This window comes from Calidris pugnax, unplaced genomic scaffold, assembly GCF_001431845.1.
Source record: "Calidris pugnax isolate Ruff unplaced genomic scaffold, ASM143184v1 scaffold141, whole genome shotgun sequence".
NCBI classification, from domain to species: domain Eukaryota; kingdom Metazoa; phylum Chordata; class Aves; order Charadriiformes; family Scolopacidae; genus Calidris; species Calidris pugnax.
This window is the reverse complement of record NW_015090902.1, coordinates 3,889,824-3,914,798: the sequence shown is the minus strand read 5'-3', so window position 1 is coordinate 3,914,798 and position 24,975 is coordinate 3,889,824. Positions and strand designations below refer to the sequence as shown.

At 40.2% G+C, this 24,975-nt stretch overlaps 1 protein-coding gene across 2 annotated transcripts in view; it reads left to right on the top strand.

Moving 5' to 3' along the window:
- The window catches only part of ARHGEF10 (Rho guanine nucleotide exchange factor 10), a 104,159-nt gene that overhangs the window by 8,270 nt on the left and 70,914 nt on the right, over positions 1 to 24,975 (top strand). Inside the window, exons 3-9 of one of the 2 annotated variants that reach the window (XM_014948989.1) lie at positions 13,835 to 14,005; positions 15,134 to 15,421; positions 16,635 to 16,701; positions 17,859 to 17,938; positions 19,057 to 19,113; positions 21,273 to 21,436; positions 24,455 to 24,571. In XM_014948989.1, the coding sequence (XP_014804475.1) occupies positions 13,835 to 14,005; positions 15,134 to 15,421; positions 16,635 to 16,701; positions 17,859 to 17,938; positions 19,057 to 19,113; positions 21,273 to 21,436; positions 24,455 to 24,571 (944 nt within the window). The remainder of the gene's footprint in view (positions 1 to 13,834; positions 14,006 to 15,133; positions 15,422 to 16,634; positions 16,702 to 17,858; positions 17,939 to 19,056; positions 19,114 to 21,272; positions 21,437 to 24,454; positions 24,572 to 24,975) is intronic. The other variant, XM_014948990.1, reaches the window with a different exon arrangement.

Genomic DNA, 24,975 nt, shown 5'->3' with positions numbered 1-24,975 from the left:
AGAGGTGTTTATTGGAGCCTGTTTCAAAAGGAAAATCAGCTTTATTTGCTCAGCGGGACAGACACCTGACAAACAGCTTCTTGCCCACGGGAAGCTGGAGGGGTCGTGTGTGTGTGTGGTGTGTGTGTTGTCTGTGTGTCAAACAGGCCTCTGGGTTTGCATTTTCATCTCTGACCATGTCTCTCTCCCTATTTCTGGTACGTGGCACTACACCTCCTATGACTTCTCTGTGAAAACGATCAGAAAACACTGGGTGTATTTCCTCGTGCTGAGTGTACTTGCAAACAATTCAGCCCGGTTGTCCAAAACTGAATTGCCTTTTACAACAGTAGTCAGACCTAAAATAAGCTTTAAGCTTTGTTTGATGATTGAGTCTACCAAGGTAGGTTAATATGTAGTGATGAGATTTGGAGTATGGCTGCATTGCAATACAGTTCTTGAATTATAAACAGACAATATATATTTTGTTTCCTATTTATAGAAAATTAACATTATTTATATTAAAATTGTAAAGTGAAAGTCTGATATTTCAGTGTTTGTACTCACCCACACCACTGTCTCCAGTACTGTGGGTAAAGCTAGGTGAGCAACTTTATTCTGCTGAAGTTTGGGATCAAAGATGTTCTTCAATGGGATGAATTTTGGATTTGGTTTTTTTGTTTTGGTTTTTTTTTAGCTGAAAACAGAGGATATCTCCTCAGACACCAATCGTAAAAGCATTTTATACACCTTTTTATTCAAACCATCAGTTCTTGAGGGCTGTCAGTAGCATATTTCTTTGTTTCTGATACAGAGAGACATAGAGAAAGGAGGCCAAGGACTTAAATCTGGATATCCTGTATATGATCAAGTGCTGTGATTGTGTCCTTCCGTGGTTCTTTTTTTTTTTTTTTTGGTCATTTGCCTGTCACTGCTGGAGCACTAAAATAGCTGTAGTTCCTCTGTCCTTGAGAAGGAAGTCTGGCTGGGGTCTGTGGGTAAGAGTGAACTAAGAACACTTTACTCATGAAAGTTCCCATTGGGAATGGCTTTGCATGTACTAACAAAAAAAACTTAGAATTTCGCTGCAGGGACAACTGTTTCTCTACTAAGGGAGGTGCTTTTTATTTTGTGTGCTATATCCATTTCTTTCAGATCATTTAGTTACCTTTTGTGCTGTTTAGTGAATGATTTCGTAGCTTATTTAGGTTTTAACAAGTTCATTTTGTGACTGAGACAAGAGGCAGTTAAACTGGGGCTTTTATAATATTGACAAGAAAAACACTTGTATGTTTTATGGTTTAGTCCGTGGAAGCAAAGAACACTGGAGGGACATAAGCTTGTATTTCACAACTAAAGTAAAACAAAAAGACGTTGCTTACTGTGATTGGGGGATTGAAACAAGAACACTGCTTAAATTAAACTGCGGCTATAAAGGGAGTTGGTCTTGGTCTAAACGGCATTGTTTGTTAGATATCTATTTTCAGCAGACAGACAGTTACAAATGATGGTAAAAGGGGAGCCAGGATTTCAGAAGAATGAGAACAGAATATGAATTGTAGTTATGAATGGTCCCTTGTTTTTGAAGCTGGCAGTAGCTTGGTGCTGTCTGACATCCCATCTGTAACAGAACAATTTATTTATTTCTAAAGATCACATTTCTCTCAGTACATAAAGGAAAATGCATTGTTTAAGGTAAGGATCAATTATTTTGTGTGACAATCCAGACAAGCTGTGTAACAAAGAGTAACAAGAGGATTCCCACTGCAAAAATGCAGCTACAGTGTCACATGTTGCTCCTAATTATGTGTTTTTTCTTCTAGTCAAGTGTCTTTGAGCATTGGGAAGAATGAAAAATAGAAAGAAAATAGAGTAATTAAAAACTTGCTTCTGTTTTTAGCATGTACAAAGAAAACACAGTTTACGTAGATGTTACTATGTCTTGTTTTGTTTTGAAGTAATCCAGTAACATATTTGCTAGATGTTTACAAAGTGTTAAGTGATCAAATGTGATTCACTGTCATAGATTCCTGAGAGGTTGGCCTCATCCTTTTGATATTATTTAATGTTTGCTTTCTGAATAATAAGTCGTAGTTGTTTTTTCTATTTCCTCAGCTGCTTTGTGAGGTGACTTTACTGCTGGACTGGGCTTGCTAGCTGCGTGCCAGGACAAGGCCCAGACATGTTAATTGAAAAGAGCAATTGATGATGAGATAAAGGGCTTCCAAGGGATGGCAGCAAACCTTCATCTTCTGTCGGGGGTAACTAGTATTGTTTGCCTAATAGACAAACAAATTATAAAGGAATTTGTACTGATCTTGGGTGTTCCTATAAGCTGAGTTCTGCAGCTTTAATTTCAAACAGTAGGAGAGGTGTGAATTATTATTTTTTTGTTGCTGCTTTTTCCTTTTTAGGGCTTGTATCTAGCATTAACTGGCCAGAATAAATTGCTGCCAAATAAATTAGGGATTTTTTGGTTTTGAGGTTCTTCTTAATTCCATTTCACTGATCCCAGTAAGTATTCTCTAACCGTGCCTAAAGCCTCTGTAATGATTCTACTCTAGAGTTTATGGAGAGATTAATTTCTTTTATACATTGTTATAATTCTTTTATCTTGAGCAAGAGCACAGGTTAAAACTTGTTTGCATTACGATAAATAAAGTGTCTGAATTACTGAATGAAACATTTATTAAGTGTTGCTTGCTTTTACTGCAGAGAGGAATTGAAACTTTGCCTAGCAATCTGAGGAAGAGATACATTATAAATATTTTTTTGGGGAAAAGTCCTCCAAACCTCTATTTAGATTTTCTTTTTTCTTCCTCGTTGAATTAATCTTTCCAGGAAATGTGACCTTGTCATAATTTCAGTAAAATGAAAACTGAAGATGATCTAGTCTGTCAAAGAAGGGTTGTTGTAGGAATAGATCTCATTGTTAAATAGCCTGTTGTTGAGCTCAATAATTTTGGTTAGGTAAAAAACATTTTTCCTGAAAAATCTTCTGTTATGCTGATAACAGGTTTCTCTAGGGGCTGGAAGAAGGACGTGTGTGCTCCAGTGCCGTGGGGATGCCCACAGTGGTGGGCAAATTCCCAGTCTCTGTATTTCCCAGTTCTGCATGCCGCAGGGAGAGACAAAGGGAAATCCAGGTGCCAATGCAAAAAGGTGCCCTGGAAGCAGTGAAGTGGTTCAGTGTCACGTATCCAGGGAATCTTAGCAGTCTCCCATATTGCAAAGGAATACAGGAAAATACTGTATTTGCTTGTATTACAAAGGAATACAGTAAATTTGACTGGGATTGCTCTTTCCCACTTGTGTCTCTGATGGTGACCCTCCTCATGTTTCCAGCTCAAGAGCACTTGCCAGCCAAACGCTTAAGAAGACTCTTCCTGTTGGAAGTAATTCCTTCCTGACTTCCCATGTGGACTGGCTGAAGCTCCGAGTCTGGTTATGGTGGTTGTCTTTGGCCAGTGTTGGGGCCAAGGCAGGGCTTCCTTTCCCTTCCGTGGCTCACAAAAGGAGGCAATGAGAAGGGCTCTGAGGCTGGTGGACTGAAAAGTCCCAAGGAAACAACATTGTAGTCCAGCTCAAGCCAGTGTCCACTGAGGTGGGAGGATTTCTGGTAGAAGCTATGGTAGAAGAATATTTTGGAGAGTTCAGTTTGTGAGTCTTGATGTAAGAATTACTTGTTTTGTGAGTGTGTTTGAATTCCTCAGGTATACTTTTTTGAGCTATAACAGGACCATGGTGTGTTAGGGCAAAGAAGAGCAAGATGCATTGAAACAATAATTAAAATAAATCCTAAGAAAGGGGTTGCTATAAAACTCTGTCCCTGTTAGTTGCTGGAATAATGGATTTGTCAAACTTTGCACATATCAAACTTTGTTTACAAATCAATCTGTGTAGATCTTCTCTAAGCTGGACAAAGGGCTGACAACAAAAATGAGTAGGTGAGCAGCCAGCTGAAACCCAAAATATTTTCAGTATCGTCCTGGATTTGCAGGACATAACCATTCTGTTCTATCAATACATTTTTTTGTAGTAAAAGAATCAGTAAGTTGCCGTAAAAGTTGATTTCTGCATCATTTTCTTGTTCAGAAAACATTGAGGAGCAAGTACAAATAGTTAGATCTAAGTTATTTTTAAGCATGTTAACAGGTGGCATGTACTGCTCTGAGAGTGTTAGATGAAGTTACTGTTGGGAAAAAGGAACCTGTGGCAATGTATCCAAAAAGACAAATCGATCCCTGAACCCATGTGCATCTTTTGAGTCCCGTCTGAGCTGTTACCATGGAAGAGAGCTGAGCATATGAACGGCTCTGACGCAAGTCAGATGCTTTTTAGGTGTTCAAAGTGCTGCTTTTGGGAGTGCCAGCAAGTGACTCAGTTTTGACATTGCTAGATAATGACCAGTGGCCCAGAACTTAGGCATTCTGTCACCTAAATCATCTGAAGGTTTGATCTTGAAGTATCCAAAATGTATTAGTCTTCATGAATGTGGACCTGCTTCATGATATGTACCTGTAGGAGCAAGCCCACAGGAGGGCTATGAAGACGATCAGAGGGCTGAAGCACCTCTTCTGTGAAGACAGGCTGAGAGAGTTGGGATTGTTCAGCCTGGAGAAGATGAAGGGTCCAGGGAGACCTTATTGTGGCCTTCCAGTACCTGAAGAGGGGCTACAGGAGAGATGGGGAGGCATAGGAGGAGGGTAACGGTTTTAAACTGAGAGGGTAGATTTAGATTAGATGTTAGGAAGACATTCTTTACTGTGAGGGTGATGAGACACTGGAACAGGTTGCCCAGAGAAGCTGCGGCTGCTTCATCCCTGGAGATGTTCAAGGCCAGGCTGGATGGGGCTTTGAGCAACCTGCTCTGGTGGGAGGTGCCCCTGCCCATGGCAGGGGAGTTGGAACTTGGTGATCTTTTGAGATACCTTCCAACTCTAATCTTGGATATGATTCATATCCAAAATGTGTCAGCCTGGTGGAAAGATATTGCTAGACATAATCCAAGACCTGGGGTATTTAAAGCTTTTGCTTTAGGTGGATTTCAGCTCTTTTTGATATGATACACAGCTGATCTACTGGAATTCTGTGTTTTACTTTCTGTATAAGTGGGTTCTCCTGGTCCACCTCTTTTAGGCCCCTGCAGTCTCTTTCTGCTTCACGGGACTCCCAATTACTCTTAAAAGTCCTTTCGGTCCAAGGTATTATCAGACAATACAGCGGTTTCATGTTGCTAATTAGAATTAACAGACTGTATTAGAGAAATGCATGTTCTTCAAACAGTTAAACAGTAGTTGCTTCAACGTAAAAAGTAATTATTTGGAAAACTAGATATTAATAGATGGTATCTGCTAGAAAAAAAATGTGAAGACATAACATGTCAGACTGCTCACGCTAGTGGAAATTTTCTTTAAAATGGTTATTTTCTCACAGATGTACCGACTACATGGTCAGAACTACGTTTCCTAGAAAATTTTCCTTTTTTTCTTTTTTCTTCACATGAGACTTGTATCCTATGGTTAGCCAACATGGTCTGTCCCTGCACTGCCGAAGCTGGATACTTCATTTTCCTAATGACTTTGGAGTCCCTCTGCTGTTTGATTTATTAAAGCTCTCTGGTTTTCCCATTCCCTGCATTGCCTGTCCATTTGGCAGCATGTCATAGGTGAGTTCAGCAGTTGGCAGGCACAGTAGCTGAGCCTGAGCTCGGCTCTGCAGCCATCATCAGAGCCTGTCTCCACCAACAGACACATCAGGAAGCAAGGCAGCTTTTTTGTTCTCACCACTATACCTGGTGGAATTTATACTAATTCAGACTGTTAACTTTGGTATTATTAAGTGTTAACTCTATTGGTGATCATAGAATTGTTAGGTTGGAAGGGAGCTCTCAGATCATGGAGACCAACCATCAACTTAACACTGCCAAAACCACCACTACACTATGTCCCTCAGCACCATGTCTACCCATCTTAATACCTCCAGCGATGGTGATTCCTCCACTTCCCCTGGGCAGGCTGTTCCAGTGGTTGATAACCTTTTCTGTGTAGAAATTGTTCCTAATATCCAATCTGAACCTCCTCTGGCACAACTTGAGGCCATTTCCTCTTGTCCTATCACCTGTTACTTCGGAGAAGAGACCGGCCCCCAGCTTGCCACAACCCCTTTTCAGGGAGTTATAGAGCACGATAAGGTCTCCCCTCAGCCTCCTCTTCTCCAGGCTGAACAACCCCAGCTCCCTCAGCCTCTCCTCATAAGACTTACTCTCCAGACCCCTCACCAGCTTTGTTGCCCTGCTCCAGCACCTCAATGTCCCTCCTGTACTGCTGGAGGACACAGTATTTGAGGTGTAACCTCACCAGTGCTCATTACAGGGGGACATATTATTCCTTTAATATTGTTTGAAAGCTAATAGCCTTTATTATGGATAGATGTGTTTCAGCGTAGATAGGGATCTATCATGTATTTATGCAGATTTCCAAATACTTTCCTTACGACATCTCCTTTTAAGGACTCCACTTGCTGCACATCAGCAGCATTTCTTGGTGAAAATTTAACGACAAAATCTACTAATACGGTGCTGAGGTGGAAAAGACCTACTCAGGACCAGACTTGGTCTACATTTCTGGCCATGGCAGGCAATGCCAGTGTCACCAGTGTGCTGATATGAAGGCGGTTAAAGAAAATGGTCACAAAAATACTGATTTTATGTAGCAGCCTTTCTGGTTATAGCATAGCCAGCACTGAAAAGCATCTTGGGGACTTAGAAGGGATACAGGTCTGCTGGTGTTGCTGCTGCTACTCTCTGGCCAGTCTACTTCATGTCTAATGTTTTTATTTTAGACCTTTGATTTTTATTTTTTTTTGTTGTGATTCTTTTAATTTTTAGCTAACTTTAAGCTTAATTTTTTTAGCATTCTGAGTATTTGATATTTGTAAATCTTTCCAAATATCCACAGATCTGGACTGCATTTCAAGAAATACAATTCTTTGGTGTTAGGCATGCTGTTGTTAACAGAGTCTCTAAGCAGGCAGATTGAGTGTTCTTTTGACTTCAATTTTGAGTTTGTTTTTTATCCAGAAGAGCAATGTGTATGCTTGACAACATAATTAGTATGTAATGAGTGTATGTATGAAATACTAAAGAAGCATTTTTACTTATTTCTTTGTTGTTTATTTGCAGGGAGAGCCTGTTAATTCATGTGGTTTTGCTTTTGTTTCCATCACTGGAAACACTTTTTGCCTGAATGCATACTGTTTAGTTTCGTTGGTTGGGTTTTTTTTTTTTTGGTAACTCTTTTCCGCAGAGAACTGTAAGGCTGGTGTTGTGGTTGTGCTTTGGATGGGTGCAGGAGCTGTGTGTAATTAGCAGCCTGCCTGTACCGCGGGGACCTGGGTTCCCTGCCTCGCCAGCTCAGCACAACTGACAGGGGAATGGAAATCCTTGGCTCTGACCTGCTTCCCATGGGAAAGAGTACTTGCCTGTGTGTTTTTGCATACACGGTTTTGCTATAGCCTTTTTTTTTCTTTCCCCCAGGAAAATAGACACTTTCCACCTGCATGACCGTATGAGGAGTGGATTTACAGATGCCGGTGGCGTGCTGACAAATGTCACCCTGTGACTTGGAAACGTCAGTGAAGGGCATCGTTTGCAGGAGCATTTGCTCCTCAAAGTCAGCCTTCATCTTATGGGGTCCCTGCTGCCCTGCCTGGTCACTGTGCACGTCTCGCCCCTCTCCCTGCGTGGGTGACAGTAGAGGAGTCCTTTGGGAAAGGCAGGAGAGAGATGTGTAAGCTGGGTACCAGAGAGAAAGAGTATTTAACTTCAATTTTCTCTCCTGATACTGAAGAAGTGGTGGTCACAAATGGGAGATCTGAGTAGGTAGAAAATACCCTGTTTCTGTCCAGCTGTGGGAATCCAGCCTCAGTGCTAAAAAGCTGGAAGAAACTAGAGGCTCTCTGGTGGCGACCAAGTCTCTTAAAACCTTTTTTCAAGTTCCCATTGAATACGAATCAAGTGTCATTTTCCAAAGGTTTACAAGTTAAACAACTTGTTGGCCAACAACTTGGGGAATTCTGCAGGCACTAGTGTTTTCCAGCAGAAGGTCCACCTTCCTGACAAATGCCAAATATCTTCTACAAAATTTCACCTGAAATAAAAAGGAAAGGTTCAAGAACTTGTTCATCATGGAGCAGTCAGTGTGGTATGTTTAGGCCCAAATGGTTAGTTTTACAAAATTAATGATAGATTTAAACATTTGCTAATTTCCTGGTATCTGCACACTTCTGTTACTTATTTCTGTCTAGTGCTTTGTACACTTACATAAGGAGATGGGCAAATTTTAACTCTTCAGAAATAAGACTCTGAAAAGGCAACTGTATCTCAGCTGAGAAATCTTTGGAATGTATCAAAGTTAAATAATAGGTACTTAAATAGCTATGTCTGGCTGTATGCTTTGATTTGTAACCTTTGTAAGTTATCAAATTTTATAATACCTAAAAATATTCTGAGATAGTATACTACTTTAGTAATTTTAGTGAAAAGTTTTGCATATTTCAAGATACTCAAGAATTTGTAGAAAGTTGAAGCATTTGGGGAGTTCAGTTTGAAGGAAGATGGGTCTATGCAGTCCCGAGTGTCTTGCTGCAATCCAAAATACGTGACTATAAAAGATAAATGTTTTAAAGCTGCACATTGAAATAAGAACAAGCAGCTCCTGCAAGTTTGCTTTAGGTTCAATTGTATTAATTTTTTTTTCATTAAATAATAATTAGATATATTCCCTTTGAAGCGTTGTACGGTTATTACTGGTCAGTGTAAGGTAGTGATATGGCAAAAGTGGCAAAAAATGTTTATTGTTTAGAGGGGAAAAAAAAAAAAGAAAACTTGGCATTCAGTGAATGTACAAGAGAGATTGCACTCTGGGGCTTCATCCCTCTCCCCCCTCCTCTGCCCCCCCCAAAAAAATGGATTGAAAGAAAATTGACTGTAAGAGGGAGAGAAGAAAAATAGTTTTCCTTTCAGAAAAAATGCCTATTTGCCATGTCCTGCAGTCTTTGGAAAATTTTTTATCATGGAGTCTTTAAAATATAATAGCTAGGTTTCCTCTCTTCAAACCTTAAAACACAACATAAACTATTCATATTTGTTGATGGCACCGAGTGTGTTTATATCCAGGGCTTTCAGGTTTGTTGTTTCTGTGCTCCAGACTGCTGAACTCTTCCTGCTTGGGGTTCTGTTTCTTTCTTCCTTTGTTGTGGTTTTCCATGGAAGAAGCTTGGTTGACTTCCTCAGGATCATCTCTGATTTACATGATTGCAAGGGAGGACAGAATTTTGGTGTGCTTTTTTTTTTCCTGTGTGTTTCCACTGTATTCAAAGTGCATTTGGTAGTAAGTGCAGAGCTATTTTGTCTTATTCTGTATCTCTTAAATGAACTGTTGAAGGAAACTATTAAATAATGAAGCTTCACTAGCTTGATCTTGGCTTTAAAATTAACGTCACCCTCAAACTTGTAACTCTTTAGCTGTATTACAATGAACTATAAATAGTTTAAAGAAAATGAATGGGAAAGCAGACGGTGCCAAGAATGCTTTGCAACTGGCAGAGCAACCAAAAATTGTTTAAATTTGTTTATGCCCCAGCAGGTCTTTGTAAACACAACCTAAGTTAGATTGTTTTTGAAGTAAGCTTAAGAAAAAGTCATTTCACTGACTAACATGCCACAAAAAGAAGTTGTGCTAACAATTACAAGAGTATGTATTCTTTTTTCTAATCCTAAATTTGCACTTTCACACTTAATTTAACTCAAAGGTAGTTTTTCCATTATATCAGATTTATTCTTTTTCACGCTTTAAAACTCCAACTAGAAGATTTTAGAAATGCAAGAATTTCCCTGACGCAGCAAAGCAAATGCTGCAGAATGGTATTGGCAGAACATGAGAAAGTTTAATCAGTTATTGTATTCTCATTGCTCTGGTTGGCACCTATAAAATTAAGGATGTGAGTAGTGGTGAAAGGGCAAATTGGATTTTTAGTAATTAATTAAATTATTCGAAGTAGTTCCAGGCAAACTCTGTAACACTAAGCTGTCTGTGATGATTACTTTGGAAAAAAAAAAGAAAAAAAAAAAAGAAAAAAGTAGTTGTCCTCTATGAGATTTTGGGGGTGGGGTGTGCCTTTGGAAATCCCCCCCTCAACCTCACAGTCTTTTTATGCAAGCACAATTGCCTGGAGATGCACTTTTTTTTGTTTGATCTGTTGCATTTATAGTTAAAGAGCTGAAAGAACTGGGTTGTTTTTTTTTTTTTTACGTGCATAAAATTTTGCAGGATCTGTGGTGTGTTTTGTGTAGTCAGATTCAGTCCAAGTGTGACGATGATGCGTGTCTTCCTAATTTATTGTAGCACTTCCCAAGTGCTTTCATGTGCATTTCGTGTTTTGGCATAACACAAACAACTGCAGAAAAAGTACATATTTTCAGAACTGTAGTTATTCAAGATGTCTTTTCTGGTATGACATAATCTAAACTTATCTACTGTGCTGAGCAGCTCTTCAGTTGAAGCAAAAATCCCCTCGCCTTCTCTTTATTTTTGTTTTTAAAATACTTTTTTTCCATCAAATGAAATAGTATGCCCTTGAGATTAAAAGCTTAATGGAGAATATTTTTATTAAGTATGAGTCTGAAGGGGACAGTAAATTTAAAGGGTTAAGGTTTATCTTTATACCTACAGGGTTAATCAAATGCAGAAGTGGTGCAAAGCTGAAATACAGTTTTAAAAATTTCTGAAGCTTTGTCTGCAGTCTGCCCTTTCTAAAGGACCTGTAATCCGAGAAAGGAATTTCTTTCCTTTTTTTCCTGTCTGTTTTGTAATTTTAACCCACTGTGCCATCAGTGATGTGATTTAGGGCCTCTTTCCCAGGGTGTAGTGCCCAATTAATAGGGTTCTGTGCCTTCTTTATTTGTGATGCAAAGTAAATGTTTCTGAGTAAACAAAACAGGGCAGCATTAATAGCCATAGCAGAAAAAAAATTAGGTGGCACTTTTAATTTTATTTTTTTTAATTCAGTTGAGAAAATCAATTCCTATGTTAGGATTTCTTCCAACAATCAAAATAAGAGTTGGTTGCTTTTTTAGGGGGAATGGGGAGGCCTGTTGAAGGGGAATTGTGCATCAGTTGAACAGGTTTTGTTCCTGGGTCCTGAGTCATTCCTTTTGCTTTTAGTGTCTCAAATTTCTTTTTTTTTTTTTTTGCCAGTGGCAGGTCTTGTCTGCCTCTGCCAAATGGCACTGCTCTGGGCTTGAGAGCCTGGGGAACTGCATCAGTGTGAAAGTGCCGGAGTAGAGAGTTATCAGGCATCTGATACCTGAGTTACCTTGATATGTCCTAAGGAAATATTTGGATCCAGAAGATCCCATACCTAGCAGCCACAAAAAACTCAGAGGTGCCTGCTGCTCCTGTGACACCTCCCTGCGTGGTTCGGAAATTTCATGAGCATACACGATTTTTTTTTTGCCCATGTCCAGAACTGACCCCCAGTGAGCAGGTGGGTTGACAGCTCTTGGCTCCAGCAATGCCTCAGTTTCCTGACTGGCCTAATCCTGCAGAAATGCTCAACTCCTTCCAGTAACCTCATCTTCCTCCTTCTCCCACCATACGAAGTGCAGGCAGAGCTGGTTTACGTATTTGAGGTGGTTGCTGCTGTGATTCACTCCTATAGTACAGCAAGAGGAGCAGTGGGCAGCAGTGCATGTACGTGAAAAGTTGTGGTTTTGGGGCTGTTCCCTGCTTGTGAGTGCCATCTGCCTGACTAACCATTTCCCACACCGGTAATCAATCACAAAAAACAGTCACCTTAGTATTTCACAGGTTTGGGTTTTCCAAATTTGAAGTACGCAGGCATACCGAAAACATAAAGAAACTGAAAAGGACAGAAATAAAACAGCCAGCACCACCCCCCACCCCTTTTCTTTCTTTTCCCATTACTATCAAGCAGCACAGTCCAGTCAGATGGATGCTGAATCAGGAAGAATGCTGTGATTTGTCTTGAATCACTTGAAAGAGCTCTGCAGGATTTTTTGCACCATTCAGAAAAAAAAATATATATTACTAATGGTCAAAATCAAAAATGAGAAGCCTTAATCCAAAGGATGGCTTTGTACAGAAGGATTTTTAAAAGCCATCAAAATTAATTTAAAAGTCCTGCTGTCTCAGCCAGAAACCATGACAATAAAAGCAGGATAACCCCTTTTTTGTTCCTTACCATTTTTGCAATTAGTTCACTTTTTCTCCTACAGAGAGGCTGCATGAAAGATCTTGTTATTTGTGGCTGTGATAAAATATGCTGGCTCAGCCTGCCTGAAGAAACAGAAGCCTTGGCAGGAATGCTGATTACCATGACAATCTAAGCAGTCTAGAGCTGTGGTTTGTGTGGGTTTTATCATAAAGATACAAAAAGTGCCCTGGATGGTAGAAAAGCTGATAATATCATCATGACTCGGGAGATCTGATCGTCCTTGCAAGACTTTGTTTTTCACATTGTGTTACCTGAAGAGGGGCAGGGGGAACCCTATCAACTTCATGTATATTTTTATAACACACTGGTGTATTTACATATTTTATCTATTTTAATATTTATTTTTATGCTATAGTTACGTGGTTTCTTTTATAGCATGTTAAATATGTTGATGAACACCTGTATAAAAGTTAGGTATCCATCATAAGTTTGAGGAAGAGCTTGGGAGGAAGGTGAGGTGAGACAGAAAATTTCCACAAATTACATTTCTCCCTTCAGGGGACCTCTGGTAAGAGTTTCTCCTCCAGAAGGTGGGAGAGCTGCTAAAACAGGTCTAGGGAGGGAGGAATGAAGCCCTTCTGCTTCAGAGAGCTGCAGTGAAGGCTTCTGGAAGCAGGGAGGGGGCTGGTGGGTTTGGGCATCCCTCCCTGCAGCTGCGCTGGCTATTCCTCCTCTGCGGTGTCCCCGGCAGAAGCTTTGGGATGCTGCAGGCAGGCGTCTCGCAATGTGAGCACACAGCAAAACCAGTGGTAGATAAGGCAGTGAAGGGTTTAAATCTTTGTGGGCTCTTGAGACTCCTGCGGGTAGGAACAATAGCAGGAAGGGAAACTGCCCGGCACTTCTTCCCACTCCCCCAACCCCATGGACGGTGCCGAATCTGTGCTGCAGGGTCTTTGCAAGCAGAGACAAAAAGAAAAACCTACACTCCCACTTCCTATCCATGTTATGGTGCAGTTATTTCAGCCACGACTTCTTCAAAGTAAGAACTGGAAAGCCGACTCCCCCCCACCTCCACCAAAGCGTGCCTCGTGTGTGGTAACAGGGCTACGGGCACGTTGAGTAAGGTCATTGGTTAAAAACTATCTCAGGTCGGAGTAGGAAAAGCAATCTGCTGGACTCATAAGTGTGAAGAAAGTTTCTGTCGCTGGCATTTTGACACTGTTAGGAAAGAATAGACTTAGAAGTTTGAGTTCGGAAGAATGACTTGAAGTTATAAAGCCCCGAAGTCCCTGCACAAATAAATTAATCTATGAGCTTTTCTTGTTTAAAGAATCAGATACTTAACAGTTTTCCTAAAACTGTTTTGGTTTTGGTTCATTATGACAAAAGCAAGGGTGTTTGCATTATCACTTCTTAATTACTTACCAAGTAATCGCATTGTTTACACTGAAGGATTTATTGAAAACTGCTTGAGGTTATCAACATGTCAAGGAGCTTCTGTTCCAGTAACATGAAAACCTAAGGGTTCATTGTAGAAGCTTCCTTTGTAATGTGGAACACTTGCAGGTCCCATCAAATCATTAAGAGCAAACAACCAAAACTGTGTCTTTCTGCTCAGTTTTAGAGCATGAACCGAAAGCCACGGGTGTGAACGATGAAGAGGAGGATGAGGGAGAACAGTTTGACTTTGACAGTGGAGATGAGATACCAGAAGCAGACAGGCAAGCCGTTGTGCCACCTCCTCCTGATCCTGGAAACAACATGGAGCACCACGAGGCTAATGCCACGGGTGAGTCAGCCCGTTGGGCTGTGCCTCCACGAGGCTAAATTGTCCGGACTGATTATATGATACCTTTTCTTGACAATGCAATAAAAATACTTGTAAAAAGAGGTTTCCGTGGAAATACTGTACGTGTGTTTTGAATATTCCTGCTCGTTACATTCATGGGAGATTTGACAGGGCAAATGACCATCACATGTAATTCCTGTGAGGTTTCTCGTCTGAGTGTGGCATCCAAACCAATGGACTGGTCTCAGTCACAGTGCCACGCTACAGGAAAGCTCTGTGCCCTTTCAGCTCTAATGGCATGTGGATGACTCAAAATAAGTTGTTTCCACAGCTAAACTTGCTGGCTGCTGATCTTAAGATGACTTGCATAAAAATAAATGGAGTCTGAATGCAGGAATTTTGTTCATAAACAAAAGTCTTACTTTATTGAACATTAAAATGTTTGTTAGAACACATGCAGATGTTACCAGGTGCCAATGTGTTGTCTGGAAATCACTGTATTCTGCTAAAAATGACAACAGGTGATTTTGTTGACTTTGATCCAGTTTCCTTTTGTAAGTGGAGTCATTGTGCTCATGGCAATTAGATAGGTAACTCTGTAACAGAAAATAATTTCTTTTCAAAGAGGAGAACTTTGAAACTTACTTTCTTTCCTCTTTTTTTAAGGGAGCTTTTTCAGGACTGTTTTTTGAGGAGTGTCCCTCCAGCAAACTCTTTCTCTCCTCGTGGCTATTCCTAAAATGTTTCTTGTATTTGTGTTTATAAGATCCAAATTCATCTAGAATCCAAATTTTAACCTTCTGAGTTTAAGGCTGTTTTGAGCCGTGTGCTGATGACAAGCAAAAGAGGACCTTGGCTACTTGTCAGAAATCCTCCTATTCAGGATTTAGAATCCAGTTACTGTTTTTTCCATAGGCATCCTTGTAACCCAGCTTGTTTTGGTGCTGTTGCATTCCTCCTCTGTAAAATGGGAGGACAGCACTACTGTGTGGGAATTTTATGAGTCACAGATTGTAAGTAACTTGCATATCAGTGTTTAGGATATTTTCAAAGACCAATATTAAGCAGCTTGAACAGATATGACAAATAAAACTTTTTGTTGTTGTTGTTTTAATTTTTCAACTAAAGGGGCTGATAATTTAGAAAACAGCGATAAGCTACAAACATCAGAACCTGCTGTGAAAGGCACTCCAGCCAAAGTAAACCCCTACTCAGTCATCAATATTTCACCAATAGACAAGGAACCATCCTCATCACCAGAACCAAGTCCTCAAGATGAATGTGCAAGTCCAAACCTGTCTGGTGGATATTCTGTTCCTGTCCCCTGTGGCTATGCTGTGCCATCTAATTTACCTTTGATACTGCCAGCATACTCCAGTCCTGTCATAATACGCAGTGTTTCTGTAGATGAAGAAGGTACTGTATTTATGCATCTTACTTTATTTGAAGGGGAATCCTTGTTTAATTTCATCTACCTGATGTAGATTCTTGTGTAGCACTCAGCCTGGACATGTGTGGGAGATTTTGTGTTCAAAAAAAAAAAAAAGAACTTTGAATAAAAATGTCAGTTTATTAAAAAAAAAAAAAATACTCCTCCAGGACTCTGCTTGCTATACTGGGATTGAGATACCTAGGTAAAGATGCATAAGAAAAAACACTCGTACACAGTCAGTTCTTTCTCAACCCTTCTGGAAGTTGGTAATGCTTGGCCTTTGTTTTGCTGGGACTGTATTGCAACATATAGTGCAAGGGAGGACTTCTGTCTTATTTTGCCATTAAGAATGATTAATGCTAATTCCTTTTTAATATAATGAAATAATTTCCAGAGTCATAGTTCAGTGTTCAGGCCAAATGGTTTCCTCTCATAGCTTATCGTGCTTTATCTAGGTCCTGGCAGAGTTCCTGTCCCTTTTACCTTTTCTATATGCACTTCTGTGTGCTTGTTTATTTTCCAATCCTTGTGAATTTAGAGTTGCTGTGGCATTTTTTTCCTTGATGGTTTGATGAATTTTGTTTGTCCATTAGTAGAATTTTAAGACAGAAGAGGAAACATGAAAGGGAAATAACTATGGATTATTGCAGAAAGAAGAACAGTCCCCCCTTTTGTAACCAGAATTGGCAAATTCTGACAGTTTAATGTCAAGAGAGCGGGAGGAACAGAAAGCTTCCCATATCCTTTCTTGTATTTTGAATATAGTCTTCTTTAGCTAGGCAGCAATTCTACTGTAATTCCATGTACGGTGGTATTTTTTGGTTTTGCAGCCTTTGCTGTCTACCATCATAAGGAATATTGGCAAGTAAAAGCAAATGTGTTTGTGTGATTGTTACTACCTGTAGAGGAATACACGTTTGAGAGATGAGAATTAAATGCATCGGACACTGTAATTTCCTTTTAACAGTTCTCATGCCAAATTACCGTGTCTCTGAATTCTTTCATTTGCAAAGATGGATAGAGTGAAGAAACATCTAAATTTTTTTAGATGTGTTTAAGATAAAAATATTGTATAGAAGTAGATTATTCGTTAGCAATGAACCAGTAAAATCAGTTTCTTATGCTAAAATGTATCATTTGAACTACACTGTTTTATTCCAAACATTTTGGTTATTATATTTTTTTTTTTCTACTTAGTAGGTACACAGTCAGCAACCGAAGAATGCCACTGTAATTCTGTAAACTCAGAGGAGCCTCAAAATAGGTGATTGCCAGTTCAGCATGTTTTAGTGATCTGTAAAACTTTAATTCCTAAGAAAGCTTACATTTGATAAATATTTTCTTTTTCTTGTGTGATGCTTCCATGTTCGTTTGTTCTCATTTTCTTAACTCTGTGTCTCGGGTTGTGTAGCAAAATCAGCACTGATTGAGGTCTTGTATGTGTAACTGTGCATGACATTTTTGAAGGAACTAGGTTTAATTTGTGTGGAGTCATAGCAATGTCAGCTGCAACAGGCAGCTGGAGATCTTGTAGTGTAGCCTACTGCGTTCAGCAGGGCCACTGCCAATATGCCATTAGATCAGCCATGGCTTTGGTGACTGAGCCCTGAAAACCTCCAAGGATGGAGGTGCTGCAGCTTTCCTGGGCAATCTTCCCTGTTGCACTATGCTTTGGTGAATTCTTTTTGGTTTTCCCCTGATGTCCAAACCAAATCTTCCAATGTTGACCATTCCCCCTTTGTGTATCATCTGGCACTGAAAAAAAGCAGACCCCAAACATAAAAACCACAATCAACCCCAAGTCCATCACCTCTGTACCTCTCTTTCAGATAGTTGCTGTTGTATTACCCCATAGCTCCTTTTTCCCCAGGCTAAATAAGCTCGATGCCTCCCACCTCTTTCATTGTAGGCCGTGTGCTTTAGTCCTCAACTTGAATTTCTCCATGTCTCTCTAGAGATAGCTTGAATTTCTCCACAGCTCTGTAGAAAGTGGGATGTTGGGAATCCAAAATTGGATGTGCTGCTGCAGGTTCAGCCTCACCAGCACCAACCAGAGGAGGATAACAGCCTCACCGAGCCCGATGGCTTCTGATGTACCCCAGAAAATCTTATAGTGAAAGAGGAGCTCTCACTTTACTGCTTTCTAAGAGAGAGTTTCCTGGGTTCTGGTAGGAGAACTCAAAAACAAAATAATTCTTGAGATTGGAAGGGAAATGTTTTCAATTTCTTGACTAAAATTGTCTGACTGTTAAATAGAATAGATTATTAATCTCCTAATTACATACTGAAGCAGCTTTTTTGAGTAATCAGCAGTCTCAGGAACTGGAAGGCAGCAAGGTATTTATTGTCTTGTCTTCACAGTTGTTGAAAAACATTGTGGTGCAGCTTTTAATGCTTTTATTTTATGGCCTTTTTTTCAAGTGAAGATAACCAGGCCAAGAGAGAAGATGATGCTCTGGCCAAGTGGGTTGCAGATCCTGCAAATACAGCATGGATGGAAAGTAAGTATCAGTGAGCACTGAAGTCCAATTGTAGAAGGAGGTTAATTTTAAGTTATGATCAACAGTACGTGTGTATCTACATATATTTTACAGGAATGTCCATGGTCACTTTTCTTGTATGTTCCAGAACCAATTTATACCAGTTAAAACATTCAGCAGTGTAATAAAATTGTGGGTTTTAAAATAAAGTTAACATTCACTTTTCCATGGAGTGCTTTTTGGAGTCTATGGAATTGTTTGTCACTGTCTTAATGAAATTGTTTGCCTCCATCAATAAGTCTACAGTAGAAACTTGCTCAAGTTCAGTTCTGCTCTGTGGACATATATGAAATTGTCCTTCTCATGCAGTAATTGGCAAATAAGTTCTTGGAGAAGGTGAAAGGGAAAGAATTACCACTGTTTCTTAGTGTGTGCCCTTGGCTGGCAGCTGCATTTTAAGCCAGAACAGGGACTGTGTGGTTTGAGGACAGGTTAATCCTGCTTGTTCTCAGCTGTTGCAACTGGGCTGGAGGTTCATCTTGCATGTCACTTGAAGTGACTGAAGAATTTGCATCCTCGTTCTGCTGCTTAATGTACTACGATAAAAATTACATTATTTAGTTTTGGTTCTCTTTAAAAAACATCTATTACAGATGCTCTACAGCCATTTAGTAATGGGTTGAACAGCCCTCGACAAGCACAGAACATGCTGTCATGCTGTAAAAAGGAGGGAGAACTGTTTGCAATTGAAGTGGTTTTCTGTTTTCAGGCTGCCAAAGGTCATCACAAACAATGCAGATAAAACTGTGTGAAATCTCACAAATACCTGATACTGTTTTCCTGCATTATTTGAATGATGATCAGATGTACCAACAAAATGGTCATGGAGAATGAGTCATGTCTCCATTGTATTCGTATATGCCAATATAACCAAAATTCTTTAGAACACAACAGAATATTGTCAGTTGGAAGGGACCTACAATGATCGTCTGGTCCAACTGCCTGGCCAATTCAGGGCTGACTAAAAGCTAAAGCATTTTATTAATTATTGTCCGAATACCTCTTAAACACTGTTTATTGGTCCCATTCAGATTTTAGAGGGTTTCTAATTTGTTCTTTTTTTTCTGTTTTGCTTTTAGACCCAGATGAAGTAATTTATGATGATGTGCCAAGAGAAAATTCAGACTCTGAACCAGGTTTGATGTCTTTGTAATACAGACCACATTGAAAGCAATGTAATATGGAATTATCTTCACATATACTGAATAGATAGATTCATTAAGTACCTAAAATATACATAAATGGAATTAACACTATGGCAATAATTGGTATGTCTTAGCAAGTTCAGAATTCAACTAACTTTTGAAAGACATTATCTCAGTAGGTCTCCTACACCACTCTTCTCAGAAGAATAATTCTGTTTTATTCTACAGATACTGTCCCTAATGCTTGGGTATGCTTTATATTAGAGTTACAGTGTTGAATGTTGTAGCTATAGTAACCTAAACAAGGCAAGGTAGGTAGGAAAAGGGTGTTTTAAATAGCTTAATAATGTATGATAATGTGTTGCTGTCACGGTTATACAGAAAACTGCTCGATTCTTGAAGGTCCCCCTTCAACATAAAAATACCCAATAGATGGAAGAGGAGATTCAGAGCAGCTGTTGACTATCTTGAGTGTGACTCTACAGAGATGTTTTATTTCAACTTTGGAGCTCCTTATGGTGTGTGCATGTCTGGAAGGGACAGGCAGATCTTAAAGTTGTTGCTGGAGCCAAGATTTTATGTTTACTGGGAACAGTGGAACTAGGGCTCTAGAAGTGTTTAAGGCCAGGCTGGATGGAGCTTTGAGCAACCTACTCCAGTGGGAGGTGTCCCCGCCCCTGGCAGGGGGGGTGGACCTAGATGATCTTTAAGGTCCCTTCCACCTCTGACCATTCTATGATTCTAAAAAGCTTATTTCAATGAGCTCTCGCTCATTTGTTTTGCAGTTTTTGCAAGACTGTGCTTAAAGCTTGGTTGCTACCAATTGACTTTGTGCTTGAGTGGATTGGCTTATTAGGAACTTGGCATCTACTTGTCGTGGCTTTCAGAGGATGTAGGTGTCTGATACTGAAGTTGTTAATGATTTAAGAAAACGCTTAAGCTTTCTTGTGTGAAACCCAAATTTATCTTAAAAGCTGTAACATTTTCATTTCTTGTCCTTAGTGCTGTTCGGGCAAGGTCTTTTAAAAATTAGTGCTGAGATTTGTGTATTATTTGAAAGTAGTATTTTACATTTGTGACTTGAATGCTTTTATTACTGGAAGCTTCCTTGGTGGCTTGTGCTGCTCTGGGCAGGGACATCTTTGCGTTGTTGCTGCTCGGTCAGGAAACAGGTCGACCAAGGCCAGGAGGATGAGCTGGGGAGCGATATGGGACATGGAGGAAAACTCTGCTGAGCACCTCGGTCAGAATTTTCAGCTTGGCCCAGAAGACTTTATTTAAAATTTTGGCTTTGTTTGTTGCCAAAGAAAGTTTCAAATTCTGCATTATAACTTCTGACAACAGAGATACGTTGCAGAAGTGTCCACACTTCTCTGCTTGTAATGACAAATGATGCTGCATGTAGTGTGCATGCTTCCTGCATGTTTCCTGGTAGGTAATTGGCACTAAAAATTTTCCATTGTGTTTTGAGTCAGATTGTCGTACTTGACATTAGTGCCAACAAAAAGATCCATGTTTTTAACAGGTGATACTTTGCTCAGCCTTTGCAATATAGCTTTCTATATCTTGAAAAGGTTAAGGCTTCAAGGTCTTACACTAGATTCTGGGGAAGGTAACAGGTAACCTGCAGATTTGGGAAACTGCTAGTGACTGGTGGAGTTGCAAAAATGATGAGTCAGAAAATATCATAAGGTTCCTTGATCTGATCTTTTGTGCTTGAAGTAGCATTTTCGTTCTGACAATGTTTTAACATTTGTCATTGAGCTAATGGTGCAGATACTTCTAGAGACAAATGACAAGCTTGCAAATGGAAGGATGCTTCTCAGAGCAGGTGTGTGTTCACAGCTACAGTTTGAACTTCCTTTGAATTTTTTATAAAATATCTTGTGGGATTTGGACATAACAGTGTAGTTTGAGTAGAGCGTGTTTGTAAAAGGATCGTGGTGTGTACCCATAACACTGTCCTCTTTTAGTATTCTGTTTCAACAAAGACAACCCACTTTGGCTGTTTGAATATTGAATATAATCTACATTTTTAAATGTGCGTACAAAAGTGTAATTCTTTATCGTACATCCTAAACAATTCTTTTGATGTTTAAACAAACACAAAATTCAGTGTAGCTTTTTTAATTATGGTTTAATTCTTGCAGAGGAAATGATTTATGATGATGTTGAAAATGGTGATGATGGTGGAAACAGCTCGCTGGAATATGGGTGGAGTTCAAGTGAGTTTGAAAGCTATGAAGAACAGAGTGATTCTGAATGTAAAAATGGAATCCCCAGCTCCTTTTTACGAGGCAACCACAAGAGACATGTACGTATCCTGCAGTGCTGCTCAGTCATTGAGGTTATCCTGACTTCCAACACCTGCCAACACACACCTGTATTTTCCTTCTCCAGTTTCAAATGCCAAGAGCATCTTTTTAAAGGGACATGAATCAGTGTGGGAGCGACAGTCCACAGCAAAATGTAACAGGGAAAAGAAAATATGAAAATATTTAACAGAAACTCCTCCAAAAAAAAAAAAAAAAAAAAAAAAACTCAAATTGGATAAAAGTGAAATTAAAAATGAGATTATTTTTGCTTGTGGGCAGTTCCTCATCTGTTCTTCTTTTGTAGCTGCTGGATTAGCGTAAGTGGTTAATGAGTGTGGAAAGTCATGTGAAGAATAAATAAAAAAAAAAAAAAAAAAGAAAAAACTCAAATTGGATAAAAGTGAAATTAAAAATGAGATTATTTTTGCTTGTGGGCAGTTCCTCATCTGTTCTTCTTTTGTAGCTGCTGGATTAGCGTAAGTGGTTAATGAGTGTGGAAAGTCATGTGAAGAATAAATGGGGGTAAGCCTGACAAGGTGCTCAAAAGTCATAAAACTGTTCACCAGCGTTCCCTACCTTTCTGGTTTAGATCTGTATCCCTTTGGTTGGTTGAAGGTGACTGAGCTTAAAAAAAAAAAACACCCTGAAAATAAAAGGCTTTTGTGATCTAAGAGAAGGCTGTACCATTTATTGAGGAGAGAAGAGAGGTGGCGAGATTAAAATGACCCCTCTGTGACACATCTCTGGTCTAGTATCTTTGGCTACACCCATGCTGGGGGATGTAGGAAGACGCTGATGGCATGGGTACCTGCTCTCACTGCATCTTTCTGATTGCACGTGGGGAGGACTCCCTTGCTCTCAGACCTACTTCAGCTCCTCTCTTTCTGCCCTCATGCCCTTTCTGTGAGAGCCACCCTGTGGCTGGAGGATGTAGGGGTAGTGGCCAGGGTGTTCTTCCATGGAACCCTTATTTTAGTTTTGCAGGTTTCTTATCTTGATGAGAATAAAAGCCTCGCTGTCTGTGTTCCCCTCCAGCACATGTCACCTGCTCTCTCTGCACCCCCATCCTTGCTGCCTGCCCTTTGGAAATCAGGGAGGGAGCAATTAACTGCAGGACTTGAGCCCACCCAAATCAGCTCTTTGCAAGCTGGGGGCTCATCCACTAGTTTTGGTTTTCTTTTGTCCTGACTTGAACAAGTTTAGGCTATTGTAGCTGTTTCTTTTTGGGGAGGTTTTTTTTAACTAGACTGAAGAAACCTGAGTTTGGGTTTTTTTGGGAGTTTTTTTGTTGGTGTTTTTATTTTATTTTATTTTAAATACCTTTGGAAGAGACTAGGAAATAACATTATCTGTAGCTTCAGCTTTGGCCATAGTCATAGGAATATAATTACACGTGCACAAAGCAAGGTTTAAAGCAATTTTTAAAACACTTATAAGTGTACTTTGATCTGTCACAGGAAACTGACGGTCGTGGGTTGAGAGCGATGGTGCCAGGGTCAGACACAGAGTGTCTGAGCAAGAGACAGAGGAGTAGTGGGAGGAGAGGCATGCTCTGGGGTGCTGCCCTGCTGCTGGAATTTCCAGGCTTGCGACAAAAGCTTTTGGGGATTTCCTTGTGAGGATGGGGATGAAGAGCCTAGGAACACGTTAGTTGGTGGATGGAGAAGTCAGAGGGGCTGCTGCACCTGGATGGGTTACTGGGAGCTAAGGAAGTCAGGAAACTAGAGAAGGGATTTGGCAGAGAATGAGAAAAGACAGAAACTTTAGAATCGCTGAAATTAAAAAAAAAAACTAACTCAAAACAAAAAAAAAGCCAACCCAACCCTTCCTGCACGGGCACTTCAATGCAGGCAAAAACCACTCTACTTCATACCTTTTCTCTGAATGCATTCCTTGCACTAACTCTCTCTTCTCCTTAGGTCTTGTGGTGGATGTTACAGTATTTACCCATCACATCTCCTTCTATTCCTTTCAGAGCCTATGAGGGACTTGCCTTGCTTATTATTTTTAGTGTCCGTTGAAAAGTGGGGGAAGGTTGGAAGTGGGATTTTTAATTTTAAGTGCTGGCGTGACTTCCCTCAAAGTCACTTTTTTTGTTATGACTCCAGATGATTATTTATTTTAAGGAGGGAAGGCTTTTGTGCTATTAAATATTTCTAGTTTGTGAACCACATCCTGTTCTTAGTTTTATTGCTGTCATGCCAGGATCGTCACGTTTGGAAGTAATTGCACCCTGACCTAGCCTAGTGGAGCTAAGTGCTGGACCTGTCTCTTAGTTTTCAACTCAGTAGGCCCTCTCTTTCCTGGTGCTCTCAGCTCTTGCCAAATATCTGTCTTAACATCAAGGTGAGGGTTTTTCCATTATTATAGGGTTCATCAATTTATTTTTTTTTCTAGTAACATTTTAACCTCTTTTATCTGGCTTTCTCAAAATGTTTAGTAAATGTTAATTGGTATTGCAGAGCATTTCTCTGCGATAGTTTCCTTCCCTTGCAAATGGATGTATTAATGTATGAGATGGTTACACCCATCCTCACACAATGAAGCTATGATAGATGAATGTGGAAATTACAAGACTCTGCATCCTCCCCCGTTAGTGTCTCCTTACCCAGCTCCCTGGCACTGTTGGTCTCCATCTTCTCAGGTGCCAGCAACCTCCGCAGGTTCTTCAGCCTTGGAGAATTCTTCCGATTCACTGTTTTGAAGGATAGTTGGGAATACACTCCCCGGGGTTTGTGCTCCAACAAATTGTGCTTGTGGTTAAAGCTGCTGCGTTGATTCCATATGGTTTATAGAAGATGTGCACTATATAGTCACCGCACAGCTCGCTTAGCCCGAGTGACTTTGTCCCTCTCTCCACGTAGTTGCTGGTGTTAGGGGGAAGGTGCCTGGCTGAGTGTTGTATGAGTATGTGTCAGCAGGCAGATGGGGCAGCTTGCATGACGTACGCGACTGCTTTAGCATAAAGTTTGCACTACAGGCTTTTTGAAAAGATTGTGTCTTTTTATACACTGTAGCTTTCTCATGACCTAACGCGTTTAAAGGAGCATTATGAAAAAAAGATGAAAGATTTGATGGCAAACACTGTGGGAGCAGTAGAGATTCAGCAACTAAAGCAAAAACATGACCTGAAGGTAGTGTAGTTAATTTTTGTAACTAGCTACGTTTAAATGATTGCTTTTCCAACACGGACAATGTTGTCTTTTTTTAAACAGTAACTTGAAAAAGCAGACAATGATTTGTATGAAATGTGCTGGATTGTTATTATGCGGTTTGTCTTAAAAGTGCTTTGTCAAAGACCTTTTCTCGTGTTTGTTTTTAATGGTATCGGTTCCAGAAGATGAGATGGGGCATTGTCCTTCCCCGCTGACTGGTGCCCTTCTCCTGGAGCAGGAGGCAGGCGGGTAGCCCCCGGCACCTCCTCAGGGCCAGCCCGACCCTGGCTCTCCAGCCACACCAGAGCAAACCGGGGGGGGGGCAGTCAGAATCCCCCCCAGCTCTGAATGGAACCAGTGTGAAAAGGCTGGGTTTCCACTAA